Source organism: Nicotiana sylvestris, chromosome 10, assembly GCF_000393655.2.
Source record: "Nicotiana sylvestris chromosome 10, ASM39365v2, whole genome shotgun sequence".
Taxonomy (NCBI): Eukaryota; Viridiplantae; Streptophyta; class Magnoliopsida; order Solanales; family Solanaceae; genus Nicotiana; species Nicotiana sylvestris.
In genome coordinates this window covers 56,118,518-56,141,073 of record NC_091066.1, presented here as the reverse complement: position 1 = coordinate 56,141,073, position 22,556 = coordinate 56,118,518, and the positions used below count along the sequence as shown (strand labels likewise).

Genomic DNA, 22,556 nt, shown 5'->3' with positions numbered 1-22,556 from the left:
ATACGCATATGCATGATACTATAATTATTTCATTATTTACAAAGTTATTCAGACTTACTGGTTGAGTCATGTACTCTATATTTCTTCAATGTCTCTTATGTATTTATTTATGTGCCTTAAATACTCAGTACATTATTCGTACTGACATCCCTTTTGCCCGGGGATGCTGCATTTCATGCCCGCAGGTCCTGATAGATAGGTTGAGAGCCCTCCAACTAGTCTATCAGCTCAATGGAAGATGTTGGTGCGCTCCATTTGCTTCGGAGTTGCTCGTTTTGTTAGTATGATTTATACGTGTATTGTTTGGTATGGTGGGACTCTATCCCGACCTTTATAACATTTATGTACTCTTAGAGGCTTGTAGACATATGTCGTGTACGTGAAAGATTGTACGGCATTATAGGCCTATGTTTTAAGTTTATAAATGATCATGTTGTCCTATTAGGCCTGTATGTCACATAAATATGATGATGTAATAAGAAATATACATTACGTTGGTACCCAGTTGAGTAAGGTACCAGTTGCCCGTCACGGCCCCTCGGTTTGGGTCATGACAAAATGGCTTGTGTGCGGACTTGGTCTAGACGAGTACTGCAGAATTCAAAGTTGTACTACTGCTAAGGAAATTTGGGACACTTTGCAAGTGGCTTACGAAGGAACTCCTCAAGTGAAGAGATCAAGAGGAACACTGTTATACTCTCAATATGAGAATTTCACTTTGAAGAAGAAGAAACCATCCAAGAGATGTATACAAGGTTCACAACACTAACAAATGAAATTAAGTCTCTTGGAAGGATTATTCTTGAAGAAGACAAGGTTGAGAAAATTCTGACGAGGGTCTTGCCTATTACTTAACAAAGCAAAATCACTACTATTCAGGAATCAAAGAACATTGCCACTCTTGAGTTGGACGAGTTAATTAGAAATTTCACTGCCTACGAACTTAGAAAGAAAACCATGAAGATGGATGCACCCAAGAAGGAAAGAAGCCTGGCTCTCAGAATCGCTCAAGGTGAAGATCTAAAGGAGGATGAAATGGCTATGATTACGAGGGATTTCAAGAAGTATCTAATGAGAGGAAAAGATTCTTCAAGAGGTGGAACTTACAACAAACCAAGGGTCCCTGAGAAAGAGACCAATGAGTGCTACTACAAATGTGGTAAGACAGACCACATGATCAAAAAATGTCCTCAATGGGAAATTGAATAGAAGAACGAAAGGGCTGAACGAAGAAACAGGAAGAAGGAACAGGTTTATCCCAAAAAGAATAAAGGATCAACAAAAGCTATGGTTGCTGCTTGGGGAGAAAGATCAAATGAGGATTCAGAAGATGAAGATGGAGATGAACAAGCACTTATAGCTATTGGAGAATAAGATGATGAACCAGAGGTAAGTATGATTCATCCCAAAGACAAGATTAAAACTTTGTCTAAAGAAAGGCTATCTAAGTTACTGCTAGATTTTATTGATGAATCTGAAGTCATAAACAATGAAAAGGAATAGGTGTCTAAGGAATATGTAATCTTGAAAGCTAAGTGCAAAAATCTGGAACTCAGGGCTAGTGAAAGTGATAGTAAAAATGCTGAGTTGAAGAACCAGGTTCTTGAACTTGACACTACTGTGCTAGAGCTTAGATCTGAAAATTTAAAACTGAAATTAGGAACAGGTAAAAAGAGAGCTGATCACACACATCTTATCTTAGAAGAAAATCTAGGAAAAATGAAGGATGAGTTGTACCAAAGGGATGAGTAGATAAGAATCCTAAAAGAACATCTAAGCAAGGTTAAGCATGAACTAGATAGAACTTGTAAATGGAATAAGTCCTCTGATACACTATCATGGCTACAAGAACACCATAGTAGTAATAAGAGAGGACTTGGCTATGGGACCCTGCACCTAAGTGGGATCCCAAAAACAAGTACGTCACACTTCCTGAGAATAAAATTTTCACACACTGTGGTAAGATTGGTCACTACAAAAGTGAATGTAATGCAAAAGAAAAGGCTAGTCAAAAGAATAAAACTTTTGTTCAAGGGAAGAATAGGCTACCAGGATGGGCTAAAAAGTATTTAATTCACCCTTTTGCCTATAGAAAGGGACCCAAAGTTGTTTGGGTTCCTAAGACTAACCCGTGATTTCCTTTTGCAGGTCCAAGTGAAGGGGAGCAACCAAATATGGCACATAGATAGTGGCTACTTATAGCATATGACTGGAAGTAAGAACCAATTCCTTTCACTTGAAGACCTAAAAGGAGGTAATGTCTCCTTTGGAAATAGTAAGAAAGGTGAGATCACTGGGTTGGAAAGGTAGGTAAGACAGACTCATATTTTATTAAGAATGTCTACTTAATAGAAGGCTTGCAATATAGCCTAATCAGTGTATCACAATTGCGTGACAGAGGTAACTTGGTCGCATTCACCGCTACCAAATACTTTGTGATAAATCTTACCATTGACAAGATTGTTTTGTAGGGTAAAAAGAGTAAACAATATATACATTGTAGATTTGTCCACTCTTTCAGAAAATGAACTCACTTGCTTAAGTGTGTTGGACGATGATCCCCTCCTTTGGCACAAAATACTTGGACATGCAAGTCTAAGTCAACTCAACAAATTAGTCTTCAAGGACCTGGTGATAGGGCTACCTAACATCAAGTTTAAGGAAGACAAAGTTTGTGAGGCTTGTTCAAGGGGGAATCAGGTAAGATCCTCTTTCAAAAGCAAAACAATGGTAAGCACGACTAGGTCGATGGAACTGGTTCATATGGATTTCTGTGGTCTAATGAGAACATTAAGCAAATGTGGTAAACAATATGTGATGGTGCTTGCTGATGATTATTCTAGGTTTACTTGGACATTGTTTTTAACATCTAAGGATGAATAATTTCACATGTTTACTTCTTTTGTTAGAAAAATCCAAAAACAACTAGGTAATCAACTTGCATCAATTAGGTCTGATCATGGAACTGAATTGAAAATGCTAAGTTTGCTGAATTTTGTGATGAGAATGGCATAGATCATAATTTTTTTGCCTCTAGTACTCTACAACAAAATGGAGAAATTGAAATAAAGAATAGGACACTTGAAGATATGGCTAGGACTATGCTTCTTTCTAGTAAACTGCCCCATAGGCAGAAGCTGTAAACACTGCATGTTACATCATTAATAGGTGCATGACTAGACCTCTTGTAGAGAAGACTCCCTATGAGTTACTTAAAGGGGAAAACCCAAATATATCCCATCTTAGGGCATTTGGATGCAATTGCTTTGTACACAACAATGGAAAGGACTCCCTAAGTAAGTTTCATCCTAAAAGTGATAGGGGAGTATTCCTGGGATATTCCTCACATATAAAATCTTATAAAGTGTACAATAAAAGAACTATGTGTGTAAAAGAAAGTGTACATGTAGTTTTTGATGAAACTATCATTCTTTTTGAGAGACAGGAACATGAAAATGAAGCTATTGGGCTGGTAAAAGGTTTAAATGAAGTCACAGACCAAGATGAAGCTGCATCAGAAGAAGGAATAGGTTCTTCCATCCAGGGCAACCTGATAGGGGGAACTGAACAAAGAAGAATTGAATCTAATTCCCAAATGGAACCGGTCCATGAGCCTGTTCCTCAACAACATAACATGGGAGAAATATCATACAGAAAGCAGTTGGTTGTGAAACATTACAAATATCAAAGTTCTCATCCCATTGAAAACATAATTACTGATCCAACTTTTGGAATTAAAACTAGATCTCAATTAATGAATCTATGTGCTTTTGATGCTTTACTATATCTTATTGAACCTAAAAATGTTGCTGAAGATTTTCAGGATGCAGACTGGGTAAATGCAATGCAAGATGAACTCAATCAGTTTGAAAGGATTCAAGTTTGGCATCTAGTACCAAAACCCAAGGACAGATCAGTAATTGGCACTAAATGGGTCTTCACAAACAAACTTGATGAAGATGGAACTGTTACAAGAAACAAGGCAAGGTTGGTGGTTCAAGGTTATAGCCAAGAGGAAGGCATAGACAATGATGAGACCTTTGCTCCAGTTGCAAGGTTAGAAGCAACAAGACTCATCATAGCCTTTACTGCATACACGGAATTTACTCTTCACCAGATGGATGTCAAGAGTACCTTCCTAAATGGCTACTTAAAGGAAGAAGTGTTTGTCAAACAACCCCTAGGGTTTGAAAGCAATGAGTGTCCGAATCATGTATATAAACTAGACAAGGCACTCTATGGACTCAAGTAGGCTCCTAGAGCATGGTATGAACGACTATCTAAATTCTTGCTTGAACATGGCTACAAGAGAGGTGTTTACCGTGAAAATGGTAATAACAATTAAATTTGATTATGGGACTCTAAAATTACGTGATCTATTTTGATGCTAGTTGTTAAGCAGTTGATGCTGTGTATCTGAGACTTAGAAACGAAATGAGAGTTAAGGATAGGGTGATAACCAAACCGATGGGTTAATTATTGGGGCCTCGAGGTCGATTCCGGAGCTCGGCTGGGAGCTATCGAAGGTTGTCGAAGTATGACTAACAGTTAAAGTAAAATCATTGAATGCTCTTTATAGCCAATGATAAGCAATAAATGATAAACAATAACAAAGATAGTAAATGGAAGTAATAATCTCAAGTGAGTATGTTAGAGAGCAGAGAGAATGTTCTTGTTTATTTAGTATGGAGCAATCAATCCTTACAATGTGGTAAGGACCCCCTTTATATCGAAAAATGGGGGATCTTATCATAGTACAAATGCATTTATTACAAATATATGGAGATGGGACTGCTAGTCGACGTCATGATGCGGGCTCAGACTAGCCTGACAGACTTTGTCGACCCTAGTTGCACCTTTGGGAACTCCCCTCTTTTCCAATATAGCTGTTGGTCTGCATTGTCCCGAGGTGGAGCATCGATTCCCCTCGAAAGTGAACCTCAACCCCAGTCTCGACCCTTAGGAAGTATGTTCGCGGGGCATTATAATGACGAGGAAATTGGACCCTCCGATTTTACCGTGCACAGATAGTCTCCGCGTTTCTTAGAGTGAAAGTGATATGAAACGATCTTGAACCTTTGCCCCCTCTGATACTTTTGTAACGATGGCAATCATAAGGTGCCAAAAGACGATGCACATGCAGCCCTTGAAGGCCCCTGGATTGATTATGGCAGTTAGTTGCCCCTCGGCCTCCTTCAACGCGCACGCGAGGCTTCTATAAATACTGCCATTCTCGTTCTTTCCAACTTAATACATTTCAAAACCCCAAAAAAGGTTCCTTCTGCCTTTACTTTTGTTCTTTCCTAGGAAGGCAACTTCCCTTTTTCTTCCGGAATTTTCTAGTAATGGCGAAAACTTCTGCCTCTGTTTCTCAGAAGAATGTGGCCTCATCCTCTTCTCTTTTATCCCAAGGTGAAGCGGCAATGCCTCCTCGTGCTGAGGAATGCGTTCCAAGATTTTTTGCGATGGCTTCTGATTTCAAGGTTGAGAGGCCTTCTTCAAAGCCGGGGTGCAGTGAGCTCGTGACTTAGTATATTAGCTCGATAACAGACATCGGAAGAGTGAGAGTTGATTGTCGTTGGGGTGATGCAGTGCTTGTAGGGCCATCTTCGCCCCCGATTGAGCCCGTGATTCTCAACTTCTACCAATGGTATCAAGTGACCCTTGGCCAAATTCATCCTTCATTCTAGCATGTTGTTTACATAATCAGGTACTACGTGAACATGATCGAGGAGATGCCCTTCACTCTCGACTATCAGATCATGATGTACAGCCCACATCTCTTCTGCAAGGGTCTAATCAAACTCCGTTTCTGAGCCCCGAGGGCCCCCTTCACCTGTACAGAGGAGCTTGGGAATGGGGGATGGATAAGCTGCTTTGTCCAAGTAAGGACTTCTGACTTGATCCCGGCGGAAAGGATGTCATTTCCCGAGCGGTGGAATGTAGAACGTAAGTAGACACGTTATCTAGCATTCCATCGCTTCTCTTTGAATATGTTCTTCCACGTACTTAATTTTTCTTACTAATGTAGCCGCAGCAATTTATCTCGGCACGGTTCCGGACCTCCCGAGTTGGGTCGGCCGTTTGGACTCGATTTGACCGTATGCTGAGCGAGTATGTAGTGATTTATCTCGGTGTCGGTGGGAAGCTAAGGACCATGGTGAGCCTCTACCCCTGATGTAGTCATCCTTTTTGACCTAAATTGCTACTGGCAGAGCTCTCGATCTCAATCACAACCACGGCACTAGCAGGGAGTGCAAGATGCCCCGCACGAAGAATCTTCCGATGCAGGGATGCCTATCAAAGGCGGAGATGTGATCGAAAGGCTTCCAACCATTCCCAAGGGAGTCCCAAAGATTGATGCTTCCCTCGTCTTTGGCGAGATAAGCAGGCTTTGCGTGCAGGTAATCTTTGCGAACCCTGATTGTTGCTCAGGCCTCGGTTGCTCTGTCCTTTGTCTTTCTAACTTGTCTTTTTTTGTGGATTCAGGACAAGGCGCTTTACAATCAGAGTTTCACCTGGCATCAGGCCGAGGTAACCCGTCATGAGCGCGAGAAGGCTCTCCTTACTGAACAGGTTATCTAGACCCTCAAGCTTTGCTATTGTCGGGCGACCTGGCCTTTATGTATTCGGCCGGCAGGACCTTTGATCTTAGCGCTGGTAACAGTGACTCGTACGTATTGGGTCAGTATACCCTTTTAGTGTAAGCTGGCATTTGAGCTCTTATGTTTTTGCTCTCAGGCATTTTTATTAGTTTGGGCTCAGTCTCCGAGTCAAATTTCGACTCGAGTTCATTTGACCCTCAAGTTTTAAAATTTTGAGCTAGCCCTTAGGCTCTTACGTGTCGGGTCGAAGCGACCTTATATGTGAGCTGGCGATAATGGCTCTTATGCCTTGGGTCGAAGCGATCTTTTATGTGATCTGGCGACAATAGCTCTTATGCCTTGGGTCGAAGTGACCTTTTATGTGGGCTAGCGACAATGGCTCTTACGCCTTGGCCTTAGGCATATTTAGTTAACTATTTTGGGTTCAGTATCTGAGTCGGGTTTCGACTCGAGCTCATTCAACCCTCATGTTTTTGGATTTGAGTGGGCTGGCGATAATGGCTCTTACTCCTTGGGTCGAAGCGACCTTTTATGTGAGCTGCCGACAATAGCTCTTATGCCTTGGGTTGAAGTGACCTTTTATAGGCTTTGGTTCTCCCTCGTTAAGGACTTTTTTGAAATAATTTTTGCCTGACTCTTCGATGGTTTGAGAAGAACCTCGATTATAAGTCGTTATATAGCAATGATCGAACACCTCGGGAGGTTTGGCTCAAAGGCTGAGTATCTCGAAGCCTATGATTTGGAGCTGACATAGTCGAAGCTCTTTTGCCTATGTCGAGAGTAGCCTGTTTAACGGGTTCTTTTCGAAGTAGATTCGAAGTAATTGAAGGCCTGTCATTTTGTAGCGACGGTCGAGCGTCCCTGAGTCGCGTTAGTTCGGCTGGTACAGCCTTGTGACCAGAGTCATTTGTGTTCGGCCAGAGCCTTTAAGTCCTGAGTGAAGTAGGTTCGGCATCTATATTGAGGGTATGCCTTTTTATGGGTCTTACAAGTTCGATATATAGCCGAAACATTGAGATCGGGTTTATGCCTTTTGTGAGGTCTTACAAGTTTTACATGCCTTTGAGGTCTTACAGTTTTACATGTCTTTGAGGTCTTACAGTTTCACATGCCTTTGAGGTCTTATAGTTTTGGATACATGGTACAAGTATTGTTCATGCCTTGCTTGAGGTCTTATAGATATTACTATTGCCTTATGTAGGTCTTACAAGACCGAGGCTGCCTGCATGTGACCTTACAACCTCGGGTTTTGATAAGTCGATGGAGGTGGCACTTGACGGCAGTCCCCAAGTCGTCGAGGGTTTCTTGACTCGGGAGCCATTACTTGTAAACTTGGTATTGCCTCATTGAGGGCTTACGATTTTGGTGATTCCGACCCTGAGGTCATGCTATTTTTGAGATTTTGGCGTTAGTCTCCGAGTGTTCGAGACACCTTCAATTTTGGATACATTTTATGATCTTGATGTTGCCTCATTGAAGGCTTATGAGTTTGAAGTTTTGACCCGGGGGTCGTTCAGGTGTCGAATTGTTGACGCCAATCTTCGATTGTTTGTGGCATTTTTGATAGAGGAGTCCTTTTTACTAAAACGTCGAGTTTCTTTTGAAGCGCGGAAAAATTTGATGAAAAGTTTTCTTCGATTACTTGGTACAAGTATGCACGTTTTTGCCGTTAAAAGTTTGGTTGCTCTATATGGGCACGGTTCGTTTGACTGTTTGGCCCGGTACATTACTTTTCCTATCGAGGTCCTATATGGTGTATCTTTTCTTTCCCAGGTAGGTGCCCTTCCGGGGGGATGCCCTCCAGTATTCGAGGTGGATTGCAAAAGAAATCTTGAATACTTGTTGAGTCTCCTTAGGTGTCGTATGGCCATTGCCTCGTTAAAAATCTTGCCGGTAAAACCCTTTTAGGGACAAAATCTGGTCGAAGGAAAAGAGTGCAACGCGTGCTCGAGGGTGTTTTCGGAATCTTCAATCGGATGCCCTAGCAATAATATCGTTTTAGCATTGATATGTTTCAGTTGATTGGAAGTTGTTCGCCCTCTATAGTACCGAGCTTGTAAGACCATTTGCCGAATACTTCGATGACGTAGTATGGTCCTTTCTAATTTTGGCCTAGCTTTCCTTCATTAGGCTTTCGAGTGTTAAGGGTGACTTTCCTTAGAACCAAGTCCCCAACTCCAAAATGTCAGAGGCTTGTTCTCCTATTATAATATTTTTCGATCCTTTGCTTTTGGGCAGCCATCCGGACAAGTGAGGCTTCTCGCTTTTCATCTAGTAGTTCGAGGGCCGTTGTCATGGCGTCGTTGTTCGAGCTCTCAATGGTGTGTTGGAATCTGGCGCTCAGCTCCCCGACCTCTACTAGTATCAAAGCCTCGGCGCTGTACCTAGAGAGAAAGGTGTTTCCCCTGTGCTTGATTTTGAAGTTGTTTGGTATGCCTACAGTACTTCGTGCAACATTTCTCTCCACTTTCACTTGGCGCTTTCTAGCTTCTTTTTTAAGTTTTTTAAGCTTTGGATGATGGTAACTGCCTCCCGTTATCGCATGTTATCTCGGAAGGAATCCCCGAATTGGCACAAATATGGTCCCAGATAAAGTTAATGACTTCTTTCTCTCTTACCTTCTCAAAGGCCTGCGCTTCCACTCATTTTGAGAAATAGTCAATCATAAATAAAATGAATTTAGCTTTACCCGATGCCGTCGGCAAGGGCCTGACGATGTCTATCCCCTATTTCATGAATGGCCATGGTGATAAGACCGAATGTAGTTGTTCGCTGGGTTTCTGAATCATAGGGGCAAATCTCTGGCATTTATGGCATTTCTAGACAAATTCCTTAGTTTCTTTTTACATGTTATCCCAGTAGTAGCCTGACCTGATTATCTTTCGGACCAAAGAATCGGTGCCGGATTGATTTTTGCAAGTACCCTCGTGAATTTCTCGGAGTACATAATCTGTATCCCCTGGCCCCAGACATACTGCTAGGGGGCCATCGAAAGTTCTTCTGTATAGAGTCTTGTTTTAATCGAACGAGAACATGGTTGCTTTGGTTCGCAGGGCCCTCGATTCCTTTGGATCCATGGGTAATTTTCCGCCTTTCAGATAATCAATATATTTATTTCTCCAGTCCCATGTTAGGCTGGTGGAATTAATCTCCGCATGACCTTCCTCGATCACTGATTTAGATAGCTGAATAACAGCTCTGGGGAGTAGGTCATCCTATTCAATAGATGATCCCAGGTTTGCGAGGGCATCGGCCTTACTATTCTGCTCTCGAGGTACATGGACTAAAGTCCATTCTTTGAAGCGACGCAATGCAACATGGATTTTGTCCAAATACCTCTACATCCTGTCTTCTTGGACCTCGTAGCTCCCATTCACCTAGTTCACTACCAGGAGTGAATCGCATTTTGCTTCGATGGTCTCGGCTCCCAGGCTTTTGGCCAATTCTAAACCTACAATCATAGCCTCGTACTCGGCTTCTTTGTTAGTCAATTTTGCAGTTTTTATAGATTGTCTTATCACGCCGCCTGTAGGTGGCTTTAGGACTATACCGAGTCCGGAACCTCTCATGTTTGTGGCGCCGTCAGTATACAGGGTCCATACCCCGGAAGACGTGCCTGATTTCAATAAAAGTTCCTTTTCTACCTCGGGCACGAGGGAGGACGAGAAATCGGCCACGAAGTCCTCCGTAATTTGGGACTTGATGGATGTCCGATGTTGATACTCGATATCATACCCCCCGAGTTTGATGGCCCATTTGGCCAATCGACCTGATAGCTCGGGTTTGTGCAATATGCTTCGGAGGGGTATGTCGTTAGAACGCAAATATGGTGCCATTGAAAATAGGGTTTCAATTTTTGCAATGCGCTTAATAACGCAAGAGCTAATTTCTCAAGGTGTGGGTACCTAGTTTTGGCATACCCTAGGGTCCAGCTTACATAATAATAAGGGAATTGCGTACCTTGCTATTATCAAACTAGCATGCCGCTTACCGCTATCTCGGATAGGGCCAAGTAGAGATATAGTGTTTCATCCTTTTTTGGCGTGTGGAGCAGAGGTGGGCCAGTTAGATATCGCTTCAGCTTTTCTAATGCGCGTTGGCATTGTTGTTTTTCCTTTTGAGTAAAGCGAAGAAATAATGGCTGATGTTGGATGACCTTGATATGAATCTGCCCAGAGCCATTATTCACCATGTTAGCTGTTGCACGGCCTTTACATTGTATACCACCGTGATTTCTTCGATGGCCTTGATTTTATCGGGGTTAATCTCGATCCCCCTATTTGATACCATGAAGCCTAAGAATTTGCTCGAACCTACTCCAAAGGCACATTTCTTGGGGTTGAGCTTCATGTTGTAACTTCTAAGGATGTCGAATGTTTCCTGCAAATGAGTTAAAGGGTCCACTATGCGCAGGGACTTAACTAGCATATCGTCAATATAAACTTCCATGGATTTACCTACTTGATTCTCAAACATTTTATTAACTAGATGTTGGTATGTAGCCCATAGGTTTTTTAGTCCGGAGGGCATTACATTGTAACAGTAGGTACCATACTTTGTGATGAACGAAGTCTTCTCCCTGTCTTCGGGGTTCATCTTAATTTGATTGTACCCCGAGTAGGCATCGATAAAGTTGAGCGTCTCATGGCCAGCCGTAGCATCGATCAGACGATCGATGTTAGGCAGTGGGAACGAATCCTTGGGACATGCTTTATTTAAGTCTTTATAATCTACGTATATTCTTTGCTTATTTCCCTTTTTGGGTACCACTACTACGTTGGCCAACCATTCGGGGTACTTTACCTCTCTAATGGACCCTATTTTAAGAAGTTTTGTTACCTCATTCTTGATGAATGTGTGTTTTATCTCAGACTGGGGTCTTCTTTTTTGCTTCAGCGGTTTGAACCTGGGGTCGACACTCAATCGGTGGGAGGTTATTTCCGGCGGGATACCCGTCATATCTATGTGGGGCTAAGCGAAACAGTCGATATTATGAATAAGAAATTGAATGAATTATTTCCTGAGTTCGGGGGTTAATCCCGTTCCTAGGTATACCTTACGATCAGGGAGGTGTTCGATCAAAACAGCTTGCTCCAGATCTTCAATTGTCGATTTCGCTGCATCCGATTCTTCGGGGGAAACGAAAGTTTGAGGAGAGAGGAAATCTTCTTCATCGTCCTTGGGGGTCTGTCTGCTCCTAGACACATCCGAGGTCGGGAGTACGGGGGTCGACTCCTCCTGGTAAACCGCGAACCTTTCTTTCGCCGCATGATGTTCTCCATATATGGTTGTTATGCCATCCTTTGACAGAAATTTAATCATCTGGTGCAAAGTTGACGGTACTGCCCTTATGCTGTGTATCCACGGCCTACCAAACAATGCATTATACCTTATGTCTCCATCGATGACTTGAAACTTGGTGTTCTGAACTGTGCCGTACGTGTCGACTGGAAGGGTGATTTCTCCTTTTGTTACTTCGTCGGTCATGTTGAAGCCGTAGAGGACCCGGGAGGCGGGTATGATCTGATCGAGCAACCCAAGCTGTTCTACTACCCCTGACCTGATTATGTTGGTGAGCTGCCTAGATCCACGAGACATTTAACTTAAATGTTATTTAAAAGAAATGAGATTATCAGCACGTCGTTGTGTGGTTCTGCCAAGGTTTCGAGATCCTCTTCACTGAATGCGAGGGTGTCTTCGGCCACGTGGTCTCAGATCGGCCCTTCTATTGTAGCGAATATTTTTGTCCATGGGCCCTTGGGGAATGTCGATACCTCCAATAATCATATAACGACATGCAGAGGAATCTCTTTTTGAGCTCAGGTTGGATTTTGCTAGGTTTCCCGCAGAATGTTTCGGCGCGCTTTCTGGTGAACATGAGGAGCGATGCCAATGCATTGGGCATTGCGTGAGATCGTATCCTTGGGGGTCGGCTCCGGTGCATTCACAGGGATCCGTGGTGGTATATCGACACCTGGAACAGCCACACCATTCTCTCCTCGGGTTTCGAGGTAGTTGTTTTCATCTCTATTTACTTAGTTAGGCATTTTGACCTGAAATTTGAAGATCTTGGACAAGAACAGGTGTGAAAGGTAACTTGCGTTATGTGATGAAACCTGCAAGAAAATAACCACTATTATTTTTATCCCCACGGTGGGCGTCAAACTATTTACCGTGAAAATGGTAATAACAATTAAATTTGATTACAAGACTCTAAAAATACGTGATCTATTTTGATGCTAGTTGTTAATCAGTTGATGTTATGCATGTGAGACTTAGAAACGAAATGATAGTTAAGGATAAGGTGATAACCAAACCGATAGGTTAATTATCGAGGCCTCAAGCTTGTCGATTCAGGGCCTCGAGGTCGATTCCAGAGCTTGGCTAGGAGCTATCAAAGGTGGTCGAAGTATGACTAACCGTTATAGTAAAATCAATGAATGCTCTTTATAGCCAATGATAAGCAATAAATGATGAACAATAACGAAGATAGTAAATGGAAGTAATAATCTCAAGAGAGTATGTTAGAGAGCATAGAGAATGTTCTTGTTTATTTAGTATGGAGCAATCAATCCTTACAATGTGGTAAGGACCCCCTTTATATAGAAACATGGGGGATCCTATCATTGTAAAAATGCATTTATTACAAAGATATGGAGATGGGACAGCTAGTCGACGTCATGATGTAGGATCAGACTAGCCTTACGAACTTTGCCGGCTCTAGCTGCACCCTTTGGGAACTCCCCTTTTTCCAATATAGTCATTGGCCTGCATTGCCCTGAGGTCGAGCATCGACGGCCCTCGAAGGTGAACTTCGACCCCAGTCTCGAGCCTTGGGAAGTATGTTCGCGGGGCTTCATAATGACGAGGAAATTGGACCCTCCGATTTCACCGTGCACACGAGGTAAAATTGATAGAACTCTATTCTTGAGGGAAAAGGTAAGGATCTTCTTGGAGTACAAATATGTGTTGATGACATAATTTGGGGCAACCATTGAAAAAATAAGTAAGAAATTTGCTAAACTTATGGGGAGTGAATTAGAAATGAATATGATGGGTGAGCTTAATTTCTTCTTAGGCTTATAAACTAAACAAAACTCAAATACAACCATGATCCATCAGCAGAAATATGCAAAAGAGATGATTAAGATGTTTAAAATGGAAGAATCAAAGGAAATAGACACTCCTATTGCAACGGCCACAAAATTGGACATAGATGAACTTGATTCATCTGTTGATCAGAAGTTGTATAGGGTTATGATTGGTTCACTTTTGTATCTTACTGCTAGCAGACCTGATATTATTTTCAGTGTTGGGTTTTGTGCTCGATTTCAAGCAAACCCAAAGGAATCCCACTTGACTGATGTTAAGAGAATATTGAGATACTTGAAAGGCATTATTGACCTTTACCTTTGGTATCCAAAAGGTAGTAACTTTAACATAGTGGGATATGTTGATGCTGACTATGCAGGTTTCTTTGTGGATAGGAAGAACACCTCAGGTATGGCACACTTCCTTGGTTCATGTCTTGTGTCATGGGCTACTAAAAAGCAAAATTCAGTGGCTTTATCTATTGCTGAAGCTGAGTATATTGTTGTTGCTTCCTGTTGTGCTCAATTGTTGTGGATCAAATAACAGTTAATGGATTTTGGTATTCAAGTTAGTTGCATCCCTATTTTCTATGATAACACTAGTGCTATTAGTTTGACTAAGAACCCGGTTCATCATAAGAGAACTAAGCATATAGATGTTAGACATCAATTCTTGAGGGACAACTATGAGAAAGGACTGATCACTATAGAATTTTGTGCTACTGATAAACAGATTGCTGACATCTTTCCAAAAGCACTGAGTAGAGAAAGCTTTGAAAGGAACAGATTAGAACTAAGGATGATTAACATCACCGAATGGAACCAGTTCAGAATGTACAATGAAAAAAAATTGGTTTGGAAATCTGGAACTTGTGTAAATATCTAGATTAATCTTTGCTCAGTCTCATACTGTAAATAGTATACTCCTGTGCCATGTATTGATATGACTCACTAATCTCTAACAAAATTTCTTCTATTTTGGCAAATTGAGCATGATCAAGAGGATTCTTAGGGAAGAACTTGGTTCATCAGTACTGGTTCATCTGAATAATGAGGTATGTTTTCTACACTCTGCACAATTAGAAATATCAATATTTAATTCATGAGCAGAGTCCTACCTATGTTCAAAAACTTCAGAAAAACCTATCATTTTGAGTTTGAACCAGTTCCGTCTCTATTAGAATACTCACCGTATAAAATACCTAGAATCTTAGGAAGCTTAACCGCTCGTTCAACCTGAAATTTCAGAGTGATTGGACTTCTAATTGACTACAAAAAGCTGTCGTTAGACATTAATTAACCCTCTCTCTTTAAAAACCATCATCATCATTACTGTCACTCTCATAATTCTCAAAACCGTCATTTTCTTTCGTTCTTTACTCTTCTCTCTTCAAAAGCTCAATTCAAAAAATTTCTTCCAGAATTAGAAAAGATGACCAACCCCAAGATAACCCAGGCACTCCTCCACCACCTACACCCTCCAATTCCTCCACTACTCCTCAACCTAGCACAACCCTCCAACCTAGGAAAAGGCGAGTGAAGATGCTTGCTCGCAAAACTCTGGCTACAAGTGCTCTTTCAAAAAAAACTAAATGTAAAATTAAAGGCTAGTCAAGCCCAAGATTCTGAAAATTATAATGATTCTTTCAAGTCTGCGAGTGACAGGGAAGGAACTAGGTCTTCTGATTCTGAGAAAGAGCAAAATCCCCTTTCTGAGGTACGTTATGTGTTAGTTAAAAATTTGGACAATCATTTTGTTTTGATTGATTCTGTTATGAATGTGGAAACGCCTGAGTCAAGAAGGAGGGGATATAAAAATAAAAGAGAAAAAGAAAAGGAGAGTGAGGGTGTGAGCAGTAATGTGAGGGGAATAGGGAGAGAGGTGACAGATTCCTCACCCACTTCTGAAGTTGTTAAACTGGCACTGTGGACCTGAGCCAGAAAAGGTTGTAGAAAGTAGCAAGAAAACATGGGGAAGTGGTTCAAGGGAGGCTGTTAAAGGGCTGGTCAATCTCAGTTCACATGCAGATAAATCCGGTTCATCTATTGAGGAGACCCTAGCAGACCTTCTGAAGAAAGTGGGTGCAAGCTATAACCCCAAGAAAAGGAGAACCCCAACACCAAAAGCTCCTAGCACTACAAAAACTACCAAGAAAAGAAAGACTACTTCTCCAATAACTGTTGATTCCTCTACCAAAGGAAGGGCCACAAGGAGTAAGTTAAACCTGAGTGAGAATGAGCTACAAAAAGCTATGGCAGAAAGCAGGAAGAAAAGAATGGACAAAGGGAAAGCTAAGGTTGCAAAGCCTGTTGAGGCTGTTGATGTAGATGTGATGGACTCGGTCAATCAGGAAGAACATGTGACTAAGGAGGTTCATACCCCTAAGCCCAAGAAGACCAAGACTTCTTCAAAGAAGTCTTCACCTGTTTCCAAGGCTGTTGAACCCTCTTCTTTGGCTAAAAGAACAAGGTCTGTTGTGAAAGCCAAGCAAGTTAAGATTACTGAAGAAGAAGATTGGAGTGGTGAAGAAGAGGGTGAATCTAATAATGAACAAGATAAACTGGCCAAGTTTGGCAAATGCAGAATCTTGAAGGGTAGACTTTTGAAGGATTTGGAGGAACCAAGGATGGTTCGACTAGTTGATGCTCTAGCTGTTCAGGGATGGAATGACATGGTCCTTCAGTTGGATGGCATGCTAGCAAGAAATGAGATTATTGAGTTCATGGCCAATGCAGAGGCTAAGGATGGCAGAGTTACCAGTCAGGTGAAAGGGGTTCAAGTGACTTTCGATGCAAAAGAGCTGTGTGAGATTCTTGATACTCCTTCTGAAGGGTATGATGACTACACGAGGCAAAAATGGCCAAGTCTAGACTCTCTTCCTACTGCCCTTGCCATTACTAGGAAATTCTGTGATATCACAGAAGTGAATGAGGTCAAGGTTGTGCATAAGAGTGAAATGAAGTCATGCCACAAAGTCCTGTTTGAATTTGTCAACAAGTGTTTGTTGCCTAGGCAGGAAAGAAGACACATTGCTAACTACATGGATTTGGTTTTGATGGAGTGTCTTGAAAGTGGAAGGCAGATCAACTAGTCTAGATTTATTAACATGCTTCTTTATAGGGTTATCAATGGCTCCAAGGCCCATGCCACTCTGTATGGGTTTATTCTCACTGATGTTCTTGCTCTTTGCAATGTGCCACTAAAGAAGTGGGAAATGGCCACAAACAAAGACCATTTTGGAATCAACACTCTGATTTCTTGTGACTATGAGGTCAATGCCATTCCCAATGAACCTAGTTCATCTAAAAAGACATCTATCAATAGAAAGCTCAGAGCTCTATTGCAGGAGAGTGGAGCAAAGGATGCTGAGATAGCTAGGCTGAAGACTCGGTTGGCAGAGGTTGAATCTGAGAGAGATGCTCTTAGAACTAAGCTCACAAAAGAAAAGGAAAAGAATGATGGCATTCTTCAAGACATGATGCATCTTCTCCAAGCCAAAACTCAATCCTCTAGTTCTTCCAAGAATTAATTTCCTTAGCCTTCATTTCTTGAACTTTTAGTTCTTCCAAGACTTAAAATCTTTGTGTTCTTTAATTTCTGTACTTATTATTCCGCAATAGTAGTAGTTGGAACACATAGAAGAATTAGGTCCTTCTATAATCAGGTTAGGCGAAAAATTGGACACAACACAAATCACCCCCTCTTGTGTGGTATTGAAGTATAAAACATCACTAAAGTAAAATAATTTCCTGCAGTTACTTTTGAGGTTGTTTGAATAATGTTTGTTACTCCCTTCGGACTATAATAATTGGCCTTTTTGTCTTTTTATTTTGGTCCAAAATAAGTGTCAATTTACATAAACAAGAATGAATTAATTTTATATTTTTAAAATTTAGCCTTATTTACATATTCCAATCTGTCAAGATAACTATTAATTAAGGGTGATTTAGTAAATATATTTTTTTCTAAGAGTTCATATTTTCTTAAGGGGTATACCAAAGATTAAAATATCACTTATTATGGACCGAATGGAGTACTAAATATCATGCATTCTTTTTCTTGCTATATAGAGGAGCCCTAAAGCATGCGGTCGACATCTCTGCTTGCCGACATGAGGGCAGTTAGGTATTTTCATCCACCTTTTATGCTACGAGAAATTTCCTGCGCTTCTGTACAGCAACACGTAGCTAAAGTTGGCTGACTACGCTGTCTGTGAGATAACAACGCACAGAAAGCGCTAACCTACGGAGATTTTTTAACTTCTACGGAAACTCTCTGTTGTCTCTTCCCCGTGCCTCCCTATTTTTTGCTTTATTTCTCGATTTTAGTCCATCAATTCTCCTTCTGCCAATATCAATAGCGCTGGTGAGGCTTTCTCCATTACTGTCCTTTTACAAGTCGACTCTTCTGTGAATTTTGCACTCCTTTTGACAAGAGAAATTTAGGTTTCGGTTGTGGTTGTTCGCTGCTTTAGCTTTGTTCCATCAAGGTTATCGTACTGTTGTACTGCAAAATTTAATTTTCGGTGTCGATTGGCTAGGTGTTTGCGTATTACAGAAGAAGTACGACTGACCTTGTCCTGTTTCTCTATTGAAACGACTGACCTTGTCCTGTTTCTCTATTGGATTTGGATTAGAAATCAGGGCTTTTTATTTGCAGGTGTTATTTCTTTCTTGTTTTGGGCCTCATTGGGTTTTTCCTTTTGGGACGAATCGAGATTGACATGAAGTTCTTTCGCTATCTTGTTATCTGTTGCACTTAGTTCTTCAAATTACAGAACAACTTACTGCAAGTTGGAAATCTGGAGGAGTATCTAATTCCAAATTATCCAGCTCTGAAATCCCACAGGTTGTGTTACCATTTCCTTGTTATCTGTTGCACTTAGTTCTTAAATGCATAGAAAGCCTGTTATATGCATGAATAGGTAATGCAATAATTTGTTTTACATGACTGTAGTATAAGAGTAAGTATGCTATTCAAAAGGGCGTGTTATCACAGGAAACACCTATAAGAATCTTATAGTACGAGGCACTTAAATATATTGTTATCTTTTTTATCGAAACTTCTTATGAAAGAACTCAAAGTGATTTAACTTTTACATGTGTTAAATTTTTGAAGATTATATTTTGTTTCATACTGGTATCCTTTTTTTGCTTCTACTTTGTGTTCCACGTTTTTCCGAGCAAGTAAATAATATTTTTGTAGCCTTTGATCTCTCAAATTGGCTTTGGAACCTTAATTTTTGTAGGTTGACGCTGTCATAATAGGAAAACTGCGAAGTGTATTTATTTTTATCCGCAGAATGCATCATGGTTCACAAGTTAGGGAGATTGCATGGCACATTGACGACGCATTGTTAGGAAAACGGTCAAGCTACAGTTCCTGTTTGGGTTGACAAAATTAAGAAAAAACTTGGCTTGATCCATATCCAATATCACCTAAGTGGACTTGAAGATAACAGTAGCTTGGAACAGACCATTTATTAAAAATCATTAGCCATACTTTTCAAGAGGAGAGGAAGGGTTTAGACTTGGCTAAAGAAGCTCTTGTCCTTTTCCGGATATTTAAATGTCAAATTGTAAAAGTAGGAGCAGATTAGTTTTGACTATGATATTTGATTGGATTGGATTGAGAGCTAAGAAGAGGCTTATTGTCAGGCATCTGGATGGACTTCTCTTAGTTTCAAAAAATCATAGCAATTGCAGATATACTTAAAATTGGAGCTAATTAGTAGAATTATATAAACCGTTGATCTAAAAATTCATGTTTGCTGCTGAACACTAGCTCATTCTTATCTGTTTTGCAGAGCTCAAGAGAGCCTGCCATCCATTTACAAAGATACAAATTCTGGAATGTCATCAACTCCTCAATCAGAAGTACCAAAGCTAGAGAACAAATCATGGCACTGTCTTGGTGCCCGAACAGAAAGGAACAAAGAGATAATCAATTTCAAAGTGGACGTCTAATAAAATCAATTTGAGTCCAGAAAGTTTTTATGAATGAGATAATCTATTTCAACAAAATTCCATTCTTGAGTGGCTTCTGTATTATGAAATGCTCATCTTTCCACCAGTAATGGTGAATTTGATCCTTTCATTCATTCTTTTTTAGTAGACATGATTCAATTGATAAAACAAATCATGTTGTATCCTATTTTGTCTTCTATTTGTTATTGTATTGGTTTAAATTTATGCTTCAGTATATTAAGGCCACACGCTTGTGCTATATTTGCCTCAATTAATCCAAAGCTTCAAGGTTGCAGACGCAAGTTAGAAAAAAAATTGTTAGAGCATGAACATACTGCAAGTTGTTCGCATGGGCAAGATTATCTAGTGTACTTTTATATGTTGAATTCAGTATTGTCGTCAATAAGCTGTAACCATACAGCAGGCTTGTCTCTTGGAGAAAAAAATTGGTACGTCTCTCAATGAGAAGATTAATATGTTTGTGTTTTTTGTCAATCTGCCGTTCAGTGGAGAGTAATTCTTACGTTCTTACTAAATTTTAACTATACAATTGTCTGAATGATATCCCTTTTTTTTGGTGCAAAAAGATAAGGAACAATAAAAATTTCCACATTACTCATTGGAAAATATAAAGAAGTAATGAAAAACTTTTAAAAATTTGTTCAATTCATTGTTAGAGACAAAGGTAAATTTACGGAAAAAGTTAATTCTCCAAATTTACCTTGTCTAGTATGTATAAAAGCGTCAATATTCTACTCAAAGTTTTACAATATCCAATTGCATGTCTTGCATTTGTAGCAGGCGTGTGATACGCTAAAAAAATGGAGTAGTATTAGCAAATGATGTTTTATTTGAAATCAATGTATTTGATGATTTATATGTAATGACGTTGAAGAAATACATAACCAAGATTGATCTTTTGGCTGCAAAAATATCAGCAACTTCCTGATATACCTAACAAATCATCTAACCACACAACGGATTGCATTGCAAGTGCTTGCCTTTAATCGGTCCTAGTAGCAACAACAATATACCCAGTATTATCTCACATTGTGAGGTCTGGGAAGAGTAGTATGTACGCAGGTCTTACCTCTATCTTGTGAGTATAGAGAGTATGTTTCCAATAGACTCTCGGCTCAGGAAAGCATAAGCACCAAATTAATGAAAATATAGACAAGAAGAGACAGTACCAAAAAGCCATATAAAAGCAGAATAAAAACAACAATATAGTAATGTGATCAATAATAAAAGAAAACAACGGTTAGTCATAAAAACCTACTACCAACAAAAAGCAAGACTACGTGACAATACTACTATTATGAACACTCTAGACTACCTACTCTACTATCATAATCCTCGACCTCCATACATTCCTATCAAGGACCATGTCCTCGGTAAGCTGAAGTTGCGTCATGTCTTGCCTAATCACCTCTCCCCACCTCTTCTTTGGCCTACCTCTACCTCTCTGTAGGCCCTCCAATGCCAACCTCTCACACCTCCTCACCGAGGCGTCTGTGCTACTCCTCCTCACATGACCAAACCACCTAAGCCACGCTTCCCGCATTTTGTTCTCAATAGGGGTCACACCCACCTTGTCGCGAATAATCTCATTTCTAATCCTATCTAACCTGGTGTGACCTCACATCCAACTTCAACATCCCCATTTCTGCTACCTTCATCTTCTGGACATGAGCGATCTTGACTAGCCAAAACTCAGCCCAATACAACATTGTTGGTGTGACCACCACTCTGTAGAACTTACCCTTAAGTTTCGGTGGCACCTTCTTGTCACACAAAACTCTAGAAGTGAGTCTCCATGTCATCTATCTTGCCCCAATAAGATGTGCGACATCTTTATTAATCTCCCCATCCCCTGGATAATAGACCCAAGGTACTTAAAATTCCCTCTCCTAAGGATGACCTGCGAGTCCAACCTCACTTCCCCTTCTCATCCTTGAATCTCGCCACTGAACTTACACTTCAAGTATTATGTCTCATCAATCAATACAATATCATCTATAAATAGCATGCACCACGGCACCTCCCCTTGGATGCGGTGCGTCAGTACGTCCATCACCAGAGCAAACAAAAAAGGGCTGAGTGCCGACCCCTAATACAAGTCCATCATAACCGAAAAATGGTCCGAGTCTCCACCACCGTCCTCACTCGGGTCTTTATTCCATCATACATCCCGTTAATAAACCTAATGTAGGCAAAAGGTACACCTCTAGCCTCCAAACATCTCCACAAAATCTCGTTCGGAACTTTACCGTACACCTTTTCTAAGTCAATGAACACCATATGCAAGTCCTTCTTTCTCTCCCTATACTGCTCCATCAATCTTCTAACAAGGTGGATAGCTTCTGTAGTCGAACGCCCCGGCATAAACCCAAATAGGTTCTCGAAAATAGACACACTCCTCTCCACCCTTAGCTCTACCACTTTCTTCCAGACTTTCATGGTATGGCTAAGCAACTTGATATCCCGAAAGTTATTGAAATTTTGGATATCACCCTTGTTCTTGTATACAGGAACCTTCGTGCTCCACCTCCACTCTTTGTGCATCTTCTTCGTTCTAAAATTGACATTAAATAACCTAGTGAGCCACTCCAGTTTGCCTTGCTCGCACTCTTCCAAAATTCCACTAGGATTTCATCCAACCCCGGTCGTTTTGCCCCTGGTCATCTTAAGCATAGCCCCCTCAACTTTATCAACTCTAATCCCCCTACAATACCCAAAGTCACAACAACTCCCAGAGAGTTCCAAATCACCCAGTACAATGCTCTTGTCCCCCTCCTCGTTCAAGAGACTATGAAAATAGGTCTATCATCTCCTACGAATAAGCCCCTCATCCAACAAAACTCTACATTCTTTGTCCTTGATGCACTTCCCT

The 22,556-nt window shown here is 40.8% G+C and overlaps 1 protein-coding gene and 1 long non-coding RNA gene across 2 annotated transcripts; both read left to right on the top strand.

Moving 5' to 3' along the window:
• The first annotated feature begins 13,715 nt into the window (after positions 1 to 13,715).
• LOC138879363 (secreted RxLR effector protein 161-like) lies at positions 13,716 to 14,240 on the top strand. Its single transcript, XM_070158973.1, has one exon. The coding sequence runs from the start codon at positions 13,716 to 13,718 to the stop codon at positions 14,238 to 14,240; it is 525 nt and encodes a 174-aa protein (XP_070015074.1).
• A 3,721-nt stretch (positions 14,241 to 17,961) lies between these two features.
• On the top strand, positions 17,962 to 19,922 carry LOC104215210 (uncharacterized). The gene is made up of 2 exons (XR_708129.2): positions 17,962 to 18,545; positions 19,504 to 19,922. It is a non-coding gene; the product is annotated as an uncharacterized lncRNA (long non-coding RNA).
• Positions 19,923 to 22,556: the final 2,634 nt, after the last annotated feature.